Source organism: Antrostomus carolinensis, unplaced genomic scaffold (genome assembly GCF_000700745.2).
Source record: "Antrostomus carolinensis isolate BGI_N321 unplaced genomic scaffold, ASM70074v2 scaffold15583, whole genome shotgun sequence".
In the NCBI taxonomy this organism is placed as follows: Eukaryota; Metazoa; Chordata; class Aves; order Caprimulgiformes; family Caprimulgidae; genus Antrostomus; species Antrostomus carolinensis.
In genome coordinates, this window is record NW_010303308.1 from 1,218 (window position 1) to 14,618 (window position 13,401).

The 13,401-nt window shown below is 47.9% G+C and overlaps 1 protein-coding gene across 1 annotated transcript in view; it reads right to left on the reverse strand.

Moving 5' to 3' along the window:
- Window positions 1-7,173: 7,173 nt before the first annotated feature.
- Window positions 7,174-13,401, reverse strand: part of CD34 (CD34 molecule) — a 13,381-nt gene continuing 7,153 nt past the window's right edge. The window contains exons 3-8 of the mRNA XM_029084037.1: window positions 13,227-13,396; window positions 13,058-13,135; window positions 10,389-10,536; window positions 10,023-10,063; window positions 9,081-9,245; window positions 7,174-7,365 (exon numbers count right to left, since the gene is read on the reverse strand). Of these exons, the coding sequence (XP_028939870.1) occupies window positions 7,174-7,365; window positions 9,081-9,245; window positions 10,023-10,063; window positions 10,389-10,536; window positions 13,058-13,135; window positions 13,227-13,396 (794 nt within the window). The remainder of the gene's footprint in view (window positions 7,366-9,080; window positions 9,246-10,022; window positions 10,064-10,388; window positions 10,537-13,057; window positions 13,136-13,226; window positions 13,397-13,401) is intronic.

Sequence of the window (13,401 nt, forward strand, 5' to 3'; positions counted from 1 at the left end):
TGGTCCCAGCCAGCAATCCCGGAGCCGAGACAGTCCTGAAAACAAAACCAGGAAGAGTAAGCCTGAGCGATCCCCGAGAGAAATACCCCCGTCTTCCAGACAACCCTGGTTAATACACTGACATGATGTGATATGATATGGAATATCTCATTGGCACAACCAGATGTCAGTTTTGGGTTTTGCTCCTCACTGCGCTTCCCCCTCCCAGTCCTTATGCAGCTGTGAAGCAGCCAAACATGATGACCTTGCTCCAGCACCAACTAATAATATCAGTACTTTATCAACATTCTTCTCATAACAAATCCTACACTGAAACCAAAACACAGCTATTCTAACTACTAAGAAGAATATTAACTCTAGCCTGGAGAAACCAGGACACCCAGCAACGCCAGCACTGCGGTCTCCAGAGACCAGTAAACCTCCCTGGAGCCAGCCAGGAGCTGGGGCTGTGGCACCTCGGAGCAGCGTTCCGGCAGTGAGGAGCCTCACCAGGCTCTGGAGAAGGATCATCGGGAGCAGAGAGGCCGGTGGGAGCTGAGCAGGAGCTGCACTGTCCCCCTCGCAGCTCCAGCCTCATCCCTCGCGTGGGTTTTTCTTTCCAGGCTCCCCTGCCCTGGTTTGAATGAGCTCTGCCTGCCCAACCTCCTCAGCTGCCACTAAGTGGGACTGCCGATGAACGCCGCGATAAATTTAGAAAGAAATCTTTGTGTGGGTCAGAGGAAAAACACGGCGGCCTGGGGAATCCGAGCTGCAGCGACGCGGCACAGCTCGCTTTGGTTTCCCTCTGCTCTCCACTTGCATGGCAGGATTTAACCTTCAATTTCTTACCGGGAAAAGCAAGAGGCATCCCAGAGGGATTTTAGGTGATCCTTACTCCGCTGGAGTTGATAAACCAAGGATGCTTTGATATAAAAATATAATCCGTTTTAATAAATACCAGTGAAAAAAAGGAGCGGAGAGGATCGAGGATCGCAGCCGGCGAGCGGCTGAGCTGCCCCAGCTCGGAGCATGACCCGGCATTTCAGCCAGAGCCTCTTAAAGAGCAAGTTTGCCTTCCCCCAGGATTTGTTTATATCCAAAAGCAGGGAAGGCAGTTTTCCTTAATTCCACTTCCAGGCTCCTCAGGCTCCTGCTCGCCACACCGCAGCGACATTGTTCCTCCTTTTCTTAATCTGTTAAATTGTTTTTAAACAACAACAACAAAATAATAGTATTAGTGGTGCCAAATCCCCCATGAAATCACGAATCCAGCACAAAAAAAACCTACTAAAAGTCTGAGCGTTGTTCAAAACTGGTTTATCATTTGCTGGTAAATTATATTGTACCAATGCAAGAAAAGGAAAAGAATTTTCTGAATGTATTTCCTTTAATAAGCTATTAAGACCTTGTACTGCTAATTAAACTATTAATTAGCCGTCTTATCGTTCCTAAACACGTTAGTGTGTTGCCAAAGCAGCAGTAAGCCTCTGGGGCAGGCAGAAGATAAGAAAAGAAGGAAGATGCAAACATGAAGATTAAAAAAAAATGAAGGAAAGAAATCACAAGGACCAGAAATAGCAAATAAATAGCCAAGGGTCGGTAGTGCATTGTTTATTTTGTAGGAATAAAAACATGTAACCTGAAAATATGTAACCTGAAAATAAATCTCCTAGGTAGAGGCCCTTGGGACATCTGTGTCTTACGCAAGACAAAAGAGACATAACTGTTTTCAGACCTTTTTTTTTTCATACAGTTAGAGTGGGTATTTATTTCTCCCAACAAAATAACTTTCCATTAGAAAACTAACAGAAAAACTCTTCAAAATTGTGGGTTTTTTTATCCAGAAGAAAAACATGAACCATTTTCAATAGGAAAATCACAACCCAATGCCATTCCCACATCCAACTCCACACCTGTCCCCTCCAAACCAACCCTCTTCCCCAGAAACAACATCCCAGGCCCAAGTGTTCTTGTCTCACCTGGTTTTTTAAGGTTAAAAAAGAAAAACTTGAAGCTTCAGAGCACTTGGCACACCGTTTCTCTGCACGCAGTGAAGGTGTTTCCTCCTGCCCTCGTGGGTCCTTAAGAAAAGACAAGAGGAGGTGAGCCCACCAAGGCAGGAACAGCTCTGAGCATCCACCCAAAGCTCCTTCTCACGTGGCTTCTTGTGTTTGAGACCTGGATCCTGGCTCATGCTAATCCACCTTCATCTATGGCTCCATCTCAGGGTTTGCAACACGAGCGTATTGAAATGTTTTTTCAGAGCCCAATTCTTCAGTGTTTGCCTTTGACAGTTTATCTCAGGGGACAGATAATCTCATTTACGTCTGTTACTACAAATCAAAACACCAGCAAATTAAATGGATCTGAAGGCTAAGATTAAAGACAGAGTGAAAGCACCTGGCAAGTGCCTGTAATGCAAATAGTTCTAAATATCTTTTTTTTTTTCTTTTTTCTTTTTTCTTTTTTTCCTGGGGGATGGAAAAGCCCCACACAGGCACTGTTCCTTTTACCTGGAAAATAAAGGTGGAAAAACCCCATCGCTGCGGACAGGTCGTCTACATGGGCATTACGTGATGCTGTTTGCTTTCCTGTGGTAAGAAAATGAGAGAAAAGGAAATGAGCTTGAAGATCACCCTTCACCAAGGCTGGGAGATACCTTTATGGCCATCTGATGGTGACTGAGCTCTTGGCTGACTCAAAACTGGTTCAACACAGGAATTCTGTAGGACTGGCTGACGGGAGCCGAGGGCACTGCTGGTTCCCAGGCTCTGCTCTCAGGGATGTGCCCCGGCTCCACCGATGCTGCTTCAACAACTCCTTCACCATCAGCTGCCTGAAGTGTTCTCAAAGCCTGTCTGTGCTTCTGCCTTGGATCGAAAGCTGGAGTGGTCTGGCAGCAGATGGTGCAGCAAATATTGTAGAACTCCCACACGAGTTTTGCAGGATCAGGCAGATGGGGAGTGGATTGATGGGAAATATTCATTTTAGAAATTTCGTTTTAGATGTTCCCAGTTCCTACAATATAAGCTTCAAAGCCCACTGTGAGCATTACTTCTCTCATAATTTGATAAAGTTAATATGTTGGCCTCTGGGCTGTATTGCCAGCACCCTGGGGTGCAGCAGGAGATGGTGGTGGAGCAGGACTCATCTTCCAACAGAGCTTCTTACTGGGCACCACAGAATCACAGAATAATTAAGGTTGGAAAAGACCTCTAAGATCATCCAGTCCAACTGTCAACTCATCACCACCATGCCCACTAAACCATAGTCCTACACATTGACCACCTCCATTGAGCTAAGCTCCATGACCCAACCAAGTACCAGCTTCCCTGTAGAGCAAAGAATTCAATGTTTTAGCGAAGCACAGCCAGCAGATAGCAGCATTGTTATATATAATATACCCCAGACTGTTTCTGCTGCCGCTTCAAAATCCTGCAGAAACCTGGGAATGTTTCAATCTGTGCAGTGGGGTGGTGGGTACATGGGGCATGGAGCTCCCTCTCGGCTGGGCTGCAGCCTGTGCTGCAGAGGTCAATACTCACCTGTTAGGATGAAAGAGAAGTCGTATTTCTGTATTTCTTGAAGCTCAACTGCATTGAACAGAATTTCACAAGGGGTGAAGGTTTCACAGTGTGACAAGGTGAGCGAAGCATCTACCCTTAAACTGGAATTTTAGCACAATGTTCAAGTAAATCTGTCCCGGCAGATCCGGAGTGTGGAGAGAACCAGGATCTTTTCCTGGCAGCCTCCAAGGCACAGCACAGGGCAATCACCTCTGTAAGAGTAGGAACCGGGTGTCTTGCTGCTTGTGCAAGACCGATCCTGCTGCTGAGGGATCTCAGGCATCGGGGCAGCTCTTTCCAGTGCTGAATTGATGAAAAAGAAATTAACAACCAGCAAACAGAGAAAGGAGCTTCTTTTCTCTGAGCTGGGACTTGCTGTTTTGCTGTGAAGGGCCTGTGAGATCACAGAGCAGGAGTTTTCTCACCTGGGAGGGTTGTGCTGTTTTTATTATGCAAGACATGAGAGATTCACTGAAGGACACAGTTTTAATAAGACTTAATTAAAACTCATTTGCTCTGATAAATTTGATTGGTTTCAGCAATGCACAGAGTGAGCCACCTTCATCTCACAGTAACATTTCATGGCAGTTCCGACAGGAAGGGTCCTTCATTTCGGAAAAAAGTCTTTGATTTCAACCTGCAGAAGGATTCAGGGCGACCTGGATGGGTGTCAGAGCTCCCGCTTCTGTTTCAGGCTGGGACATGGACATGCCATTTAACGACTGTGTCATATTTATATTTAACACCTTGTATTTATAATTGCCACCCTTCTTCCCCGGAGGATGCTTTCATGCCAATTATTTTCATCAGGACATTTCACATTGATATAAGTGTCCCCACCAACTAGGCAGACACTATGTGCACTGTATACGTGCAGGACAGCAGAGCATGAACCAGGCAAGAGCCCTTGCACCAACCTTGAACCATGTTTATGGAAAAGCAGGTCACTGGTGGGAGCTGAGATGGATTTAACCTCCCTAAAAGCCCCTAGAAGTGGCCCAAAAGCAGCTGAGAGCCCACAGGCAGCGTGGGATGGTGAGAGGAAGAGGCTGCCTGGCAGACGCTGGGACTGACAAGGAAGGAATGCGAGGGGTTTGATAAGGAAAGAATAATAATAATAACCTTTTCGTCAGGGCCAGAGCTGAGCTGCCTGTATTTACAGACAGGCAAAAAACTTCCTGAGCTGGAAGCGCAGCCTTTTCCGCTGGCTCGACATCATCCCTGCTCAGCCACTGCCGCTCTCGGCATTTCCCTCAATCTGGATGTCTTAAAGAAAGCTTTTGTTTTTGCCAAAGCAATTGACTGTAATTTTATTGTCTCTGCTTGGCTGTAGGACATACCCTGAGCTGTGAAAAATGCACCTGATGTTTGATTAGATCTCTGACTTTTGATAGAGCGAGTTGTGCTGATTAGAAAAACAATTGCCATTAAAAAAAAAGCCAACCCCAGCTGCCTGTCCTACAGCACAGCACACATCAACCCCCCAGGAGAGCTTCACCTTCATCTTCATCATCTTCATCTTCATCTTCATCTTCATCATGTTCATCTTCATCAACATCTTCATATTCATCAACTTGATCTTCATCTGCATCTGCATCTTCACCTATCTTCACCTTCACCTTCATCTTCATCTTCATTTTTGTCTTCATCTTCATCTTCATTTTTGTCTTCATCTTCTTCAGCTTCATACACATGTGCATGCACACACATGTATACAAACACATGCACACACACGTGTACACACACACACGTGTACACACACAGACACACACACACACCCCTCCTGGTGTCAGGTCAGACTCCACAAGACTCGAGTCTCATTTATTTATCCAGGAATTAACTGAGCATCTTCCACAACAGAAAACCAAACAAATGAGGTTTACTCAAGTGATGTACGTCACTTGACGTGCAAATGTGTTTGTTGAAAAACGAGGAAAATGTGCAGAGAACAAGCCCCAGCCTTTAGTCATCGTATATCTGCTGGGAAACAACCTCTCTGCGAGGCGTTGTCCTCTCATCGTGCTGGCACACGGCGCAGCCAGAGCCACGCGTCCCGGTGGGATAAACACGCTGTTGTTCCAAGGACACAAAGGAGAAGTTGATTTTTAATACTCAAATTTTTTTAATTTTTTTTATTTTATTTTTTTTTCCTCAACTGGGATTATTTACACTGAGATTTGGGAGAAGCAATTCACACTAAAACAAATAAAACCTGCAACATTTTCAACCGTGTTTGAATGACTCTTACAGTCACGCAAACAGCCCCAGATGATGACAGACGTTGCTGTAATTTATTTAAGCACTGTACCAAAAAAAAAAACCCAAAACAAAACAAACCTTCCCTTCAGGTGTTCAGCACTGAGAAAAGGTTGCAATAAATTCACTATTGAGAGGGTAGATCAGCTTCAAGGGCTGTTTTTGTTCTTTATTTAGGATTGCTGCTGGTGCCAGCAGAGATTTTGGGTTGAACTGCAGCATCTCGTGGTCTTGCACCATCAACACCAGGCTGGCATGGCAACACCTTTGGCTCCTGACAAGCAGGGAGCAGGATCAATGCTGAGCTGGGCTTTTGGTTTTGACCTTTACTTACCAAAGCAAAAATACTTCTTTTTGTTCATGTACCCACTGCTGATGCAGAGACACCACGTGTGAAGGAGCTTTATTCCCAATTTTGGTGACAGAGGAAGAAATACCCATCCTGGAGCCCGGTTTCTGTCCAGAACTCCCACTGGGAGCCCTTGGGTGACTTTTATTCCTAAAGCCCTCCCCTCAGCATGACCCTTGCATGTCAGGAGGGAGGGTGATGGCCCTGCCAGCCCCCGGCGTGCGCAGAGCCATCCACGGCCGTATCAAATGTTCTCACTTCAATGATTAATTGTTGGTTCTGCCTCATCAAATGCCAACTCCAGCCCCTGACATGAAGAGACTGGGGGAAGATTTTTACTCTAAAACAACTACCTGTGTACTGGTAGGATTGATAAAAAGAAACAAGTTTGAGGTCTGTTCACATTTCAGCCTTCAATTCCACGTGGAAAGTTTTACACAGAGCTTCAGCAAATTCTGCTGGAGTGGGAAATACCAAAGAAGACATAAAGCACAAGAAGGGGGATTAAATGCCTGATGTTCTTAAAAGAGGAAGAAATCCTGCGCTTAAACATAAAGATGAGATAAAAAACAACTCTGTTAAGCAAAATTATTTGAAACCTGAGAGGTTTTTGTCATTGAAATCCCAATTTGAATCAGCCAAACACACTGCTACCAAAAATTTTGCCTGTTTGTATTCTGGCTCAAGGCTCCTGTAGCTTCAGTCTGCCTCTGCTGAAAAGCTGTTCAGGTCTAAGGGCACTTGCATTTCTCGTTACGTTCTTCTAACAACCAAAGCAGAGAACAGCTGCGAAAAAGTGTCTTGTGTGGTCAACGGGAGAAGCAGGAGGAGGCAGCGAAGCAGGTCTGTGGCAGCTCTGGAGCTCAGTGTGCTTTAGGCTGATCTTGAAGTTCTTCACAGAAATAACAATAATTAAAAAAAAAAATATGGTCTGCAATTCCCTAACTGTCCGTAGAAAACTCTTGCCCTCCCTTGTCTCTCCGCTCCCCTCCTAGATCGCGGTAAGGACACTCTTCCATGGGTTCACATCTCGGTGTCGGCGGGGCCGTGCTGCCTGGCTGAGTGCCCGTTTTTGGAGGACGCTTGGCCAGTCCCATTCTCCTGAGTCCCACCGTTGAGATTTGGCTTCTCCTGCAGCTCAGGTTGCTCTTGAGGGGACATCATCAACATGGTGTTTCTTTGGCTACCGTTTTCTGTGTAATATGGGTCTTCAGCCTAAACAGGTACATAAATAACAAAGGCAGCGTTAGGGAAGGGAAAAGGCTGACAGCAACCGGCTTGGATTGCAGGCAGCAGCTTGGCTGGTTGCCTGTGCTTCCTGGCCAGGAGGGACAAACAACTGCAGGCATGGGAACCTGTTCCTGCTGCCGAGGAGGGGAACAGAGGGCTTGAACCATGCCACGGCAGGACAAAGAAGAAAATCAGCCAGGAATTGCATTTTTTTCTTCTCCTGGACCTGAAAAGAGAAGCCATCAGTTCTGTTGGGTTTACATAACTAGGTTTTGGAGCTGCCCCTGCCCTGGGTTTGCAAAGCTACACCATGACAGATCACCTCTGCTTTCTACTTTGGCCAAGTAAGAATCACCATTGAATGAAAGCCATGGAAATTGCCTCTTTTTCTTTCCATGGAAATTGCCTTTTTTTTTTTTTCTTTCCCCATCCTCCTTTCTTTCAGCTTCTAGATCGATGCAAAGCTGGCAGCAAGGTGCCACCAGAAGTGCAGGACTGTGCTCCAGCAACACCAGCCTGGAGAGCTGTGTGGGGCCATAAAAGCAAAGACGTGTTGTGGGGCTGTTGCTCTGAGGAGCAGATACCTCTGGAGTACACACAGCAGTGGCAGAGCTGCCTCTGTCCCCCACCACGATAACTCCCCACGTGCCGGACCGTGGCAGGTCTGATGGCAATGCAATGAGTGCTGGTGGTCCTGGGCTGTGGGTGGTGATTGTCAGCTGGTCACCAGTTTGCCCAGTGGCATCCAGCACCCACAACAAGCTGCTGAGCATCCCTCCTGCCCCATTGTTTCACTCAATCCCTCTGCTGACACCCTTGTCCATGGCAGTGAGATGGGTGTGCTGGACACGTCCAGCCTAGAAACTGGATTGACACTGCCACGTGTTTACATGGGCAGCTCCCAGCTACACATTGGCTTTCACTTGGTGCCATCATCCAGGGGATGGTGCCCAGAGGCAGCAGGCTCAACAGCCCAAGCTGTCATGTCCCTGCCTCTGACACATGCACTTGACTTCCCACCTGCATGTTTTGAGAACATCCTTCCTGGCCATGAAATAACCTAACAGCTTCCCAGGACACAACTGTTCACCTGCCCACGAGCAGCGACGGGGGGAAAGCGTGGCCTGTCCTTACTTTACAGAGGGCTCACGTCCCCGAAAGTCCTTGGTAGGGAAGAGTCCTCAGAGGTCAGCCTGCCTGGAAAGGGGAAAATGGACATAGGAAATTTCTTTCTTTTTCTTTCTTGATATATTTTATTACCATCACTTGTTAAGTGAGGGGAGAAGGAGCCTTTATTACAGCATCGGTACAAGACAATCACAGAACTCAACTGCAGCGAGTGGGAAGTTAAAGTGTGTCACTTTTAATGACAAATTCATAAGGTTTCAGTGTCTCTGGAAGGGTCTTGCTGGATGAGTTCTTGCTGCTGAGCAAAAATAAGTGTTAGACCTAGAAGTACAAGTGAGAAAGGGGTGGTTTTCCCACAGGAGCAACAGCTAAGAGTTAATTTTAGAAGGTGAGAGAGTTTTCCCTTCACCCCACACAGTCTGGATCCCTGCTCCAGCCCTTCGCCTTGCCCAGGGTCACAACACCCCATGGGCTGGCCGAGTGTCCTGGGGACACACAGACAGGCTGAGGAGCAGCCCCCTCCTCTCCCACCCCTCTCTCTACCTGCTCCTCTGCCATCGATAAGCACTAACCAGCCTCTCCCCCGCGGGGCTCCAGCTCCTCCGCTTCATCAGGAAATATCCAGCCAAGCCCAGGAACGCCAGCATGAGGCCAGATGTGACCAAGGCAATCAGGGTCTTCTGAGAAAAGTCCTGGTGGTTCCTCACACTCCCCCGTTTAAGGGATTTTATTCCAAACTGAAGAGAAAAAAAACAAAACACAAAACAACAACAAAAAAAAAAAACCAACAAAAGAAAGCACACCAAAGAGAGCTGGGAGTCTGAAAACAGGAAACATGTGCATCTGCTGAACAGGCTTAAACAATGCTGCTCTTCACCTCCTGCGTGTCAACAAAGCTGGGCTTTGCTACCCAAGCTCCTGAGCTCTGCACTGGCCCTGTGAGCTCTCACATCCCCATGGTCTCATTTCCATCCTCCTGTGGCACAGGGAGATTTTCTCCCTTGGACAGGAGCACTCAAGCCCTGAGGTTTGGAGTGTGCATCTGCACGGCTGAAACCTCTCTGCTGGCTGCCGTGGACACAGGCACCTGGAACTCAGCTTTACAAGCCCATGGCAGCCTCACTGGTGTGTTGAGAGGAGGAATTAATTACTGTCAGCGTGGTACTTTGAAGAAGCAGAGTGCCAGTTACATCCTAAGAGTTATTGTTGGGATCTAGTCCTTTTTAAAGGCTATCAAATTAAAATCCTAACAAATTTTACAGGAGCTATTTCAAGCATTTCTGCCTGCAGTGGCTGTTTTAGTGCTCTTGGGGTGCACGCTGCCTCGCTGCACATCTGCTGGTTGGCTCCAACCATCTCACGTGCCAATGCTCAACAAACGCCTGTGAGACAGAGGCAGGTTCAGGTCTCATCCTCAACTGACCATTTAAAAATGTCCTTTCTCCAGGTCACTTTTTTTTTTCCTGGACTCAGGTCACTCATTTTTTCCAACTGAATTTGCTCAAGGAATTTACCTTTTCCCAGTGAGGCTCCGGGAGCACATCTGTCACAGGATCTGCAAGGTTCAGAACAGGACAGGCACATTACATAGCGGATCATGCTGCAGCTAATGCCAGCACTGAAGATCCTGGCCACTGCTGAGCACAGAGGAGCCATCAGCCCCTTCACTGCGCTGGAGGCAACACCATGGCTCCATGGATCTAAGACCCCAGAAGGACGAGCAGTAGTTGCAGAGAGGTCTCATCCCAGGCTATAACCGAGGCTTTGTGTCCCACAGGGACCTCCAGCCTCTCCCCACAGATGTTCCCCTCTCCCATCGCCCACCTCGAGGTCATTAACCAGCGATACCAACAACAGGCAAAGGAATTATCTCAACTGACCTCTCTCACCAACGAGGATGAGGAGCAGACAGTCACGGTCCACCTCGGATTTAGCCAGTTTGATCTGGCAGGGGGAGGGAACGCGGTGGGCGCTTTCTTCACATATTGCACTCCACAACTCCGATCCCTTCAGCTCTAAAAAATGCTTCTGCAAAATTTCCAAACAAACAGCCATTGAACCAAACAAACCGACTAATTCTCCATCTCAGCTGTGCTGATGATGTACCTTCTACTGGTAAGGTTATGTGTTCACCCTTTGTGTTTTGATGGTTTATCTGTGCTGTGCAAAGCTCAGCAGAAGCAACAAGTGACCACCAGCACCAGCCCTTCACCCTCCACTTCACCACTGCTTGGGGCCCCAGTACCAACACCTAGAAAAAGGGGATGCTAATTTCTTGTTTCTTAACTTAATGAGATTAAATTAAATGAAGATATTTTTAGTAACTCTTGCAAATGGCATTTAAACAAAGCTAAATTTAGGATCTTAGTTGCATGGCAAGTCCCTCCAATTTTAAGACTGAAACAGCTGCCTGAAGAGCCCTATTGTCTCAGAGTCCCAGGCAGGGGCTGGGAAAGGAGGGAAATAACAAAGAAGCATTGAGCCTTCCTGTTTAGGAAATGTCTTCAATGTTTTTGCTAGGTTGCTGATCAAAGGCTAGGCAAAAAAGTACAAATTTCTCACATTTTAGAGCCGAATTGACTCTGGGGTGGAAGAGGAAGAGGAGTGAGGAGCAGCAGCCTTTCCCTTCTGCGGGCCAATTCCTGTATCAGACAGGACAGGCTTTCTCCTCGGGTCTATTTTCAGCCACAGCCAGGCTTGGAGACAGAGCCCACAGTTGCTAAAAGACATTATCAGCTTCCCTAACATCCTCCCAGCTGGGGACATCATCTGAGCTGGGTTGTGCCCACCTCCTCAAGACAGAGACCAGCTCCGCCTGAACCCCCTGTCCTGCCCCTACCCTCTATTTGTTCCCTGGGATGTACCCACTGACGTGGGGCTGTGGAAGAGGAGAAAACCCTCTTGTCTCACAGCTCAATGCCTTCCTCTCTTTGCCTTAGAATTGCCTCAGTATTGTGCTCAGATTGCCACATCCTCTGAGCGTACAAAAACGCAGAAACTTATCCACGGGAGAATAACAAACAAATCGTTTTCAGCTGTTTCTATAGAGCTTGGCTTGGGGTGAGAAAGGCCAAGATGGAACAAGAGACCCAAGTGTGTATTTTCCTTTCTCTGCTGTGGAAAGAACTCATCGGAGTGTCAGAATTTCCCTTTGCAATTAGCAGCGCTGGGTGCCAGTTTATTGCTCATTTGCTTTGGGAAAGGCCAGCAGGAAAGTGAGACACGGCTCGGTCCCTCCTATCTGCTCTCCTCGCAGACGCTCTTATCTGCTTCCCAGGTTCCGCAGCTGCTGAGCCTCAGCTGGTTTTTCCCACTCCAGGATTGTTGAGGTGGAAGCATGGGAGGAGGTCTGCTGTGGGCTGAGAGCTCCCAGAAAAACACAGTTGGAAAGGGAGCAGTTTGACTGGTTTCCACAGAGAGGGAGGGTTAAGAGTACCTGCAATTAGACACGACTCTATAGGATATTCTCTATGTGATATATGTATTTATATAAGTAATGCAGGCACAGTTATCTGAGCCCTGTGCCCAGAGGTGCCGTTGCCCAGCAGATGGCATCTGGGATCAGAATCACTCCATCCCGGAGGTGTTTTCCATGTAAATTCCTGCTAAAGCACAATCCCAATAAACAGGAGCAAGTCTAAATGCCATTTAATCACCAATTTGCAGAGAAAAGCCAAGGAAGAACTCACTCATCCTCAGTGTTGGCAGTACGGCTGAGCAGCAGAAGTAAAAATCATCATTATCATTTTATACCCAGGGTATCACCGAGTCTGCTGTCCCACAACATCCAGCACTGACTGTCTCTGGTGCGGGTTGTACCTCCAGGGTGAAAGGTTTCTCACCTCCCACCCACAACTGTGCCTCAGACAGACCCTCTTCTGCTTTTAGCAGTTCTTCATTTTTGGTGCACAAGGCCACGGGCAGTTACAGAGCCCTCAGGAGCTGGTGCAGATGGACACTGCTCAGCCACTCCTGCTCCTTCAGAAGCCCTGATTTCTTTCCTAGGGCAGTTGGCAAGACAAAAAAAAAAGCCACTCGCATTCCCAACAGGGAAGAGGAAGAAGAAGAACAAAGGCAATTTCCTGTTAACTGTGGTGGGAGATATTTTAGAAGCTAAACTGACCCCAGAGCTTAATCATGAAAAAAGAGGCTTTGTGCAACCAGGAGGTTGCATTTCCCCTGGGACTGCTGTGATCATCCCTTTGGGATCCACCTGGGACTGCTGTGATCATCCCTTTGAGATCCACCTGGGACTGCTGTGATCATCCCTTTGGGATCCACCTGGGACTGCTGTGATCATCCCTTTGAGATCCACCTGGGACTGCTGTGATCATCCCTTTGGGATCCACCTGGGACTGCTGTGATCATCCCTTTGAGATCCACCTGGGACTGCTGTGATCATCCCTTTGGGATCCACCTGGGACTGCTGTGATCATCCCTTTGAGATCCACCTGGGACTGCTGTGATCATCCCTTGGTGGCTTGCATCCCCCTCCTCCTGCAGGTCCCTCCCCTCAGAGATGAGTGGCCACCCTGGGACTGCAACTCACACAAGTGTTGGACTCGTTGAGCTGCAAGCAGATGGCCCCAGTGTCGCTCACTTCTTTGACATTGTGGCACGTGATGGGCTGGAAGGGAAAAAAACACAATGGTGGCATGAGTGAAGAGATCCAGCCTCCTCACGCTCCCACCACCCACGGTGCACAGCTGCACCCTCACCTTCGGGCTGTCCCTGTCTGTGTGCAGTGGGGTGGTGGCAGCTGAGATGGGAAGATGCCCCGAGGTGGCAGGAGAGCTGGTCAGAGCTGCCGTGGCCCCTGGGGTTTCTGCCGTTGTGCTGGGTCGCGTCGCTGGGCTCTCGGTTGTGAGGACCCCCTGGCTCGTGTGGTCTGGC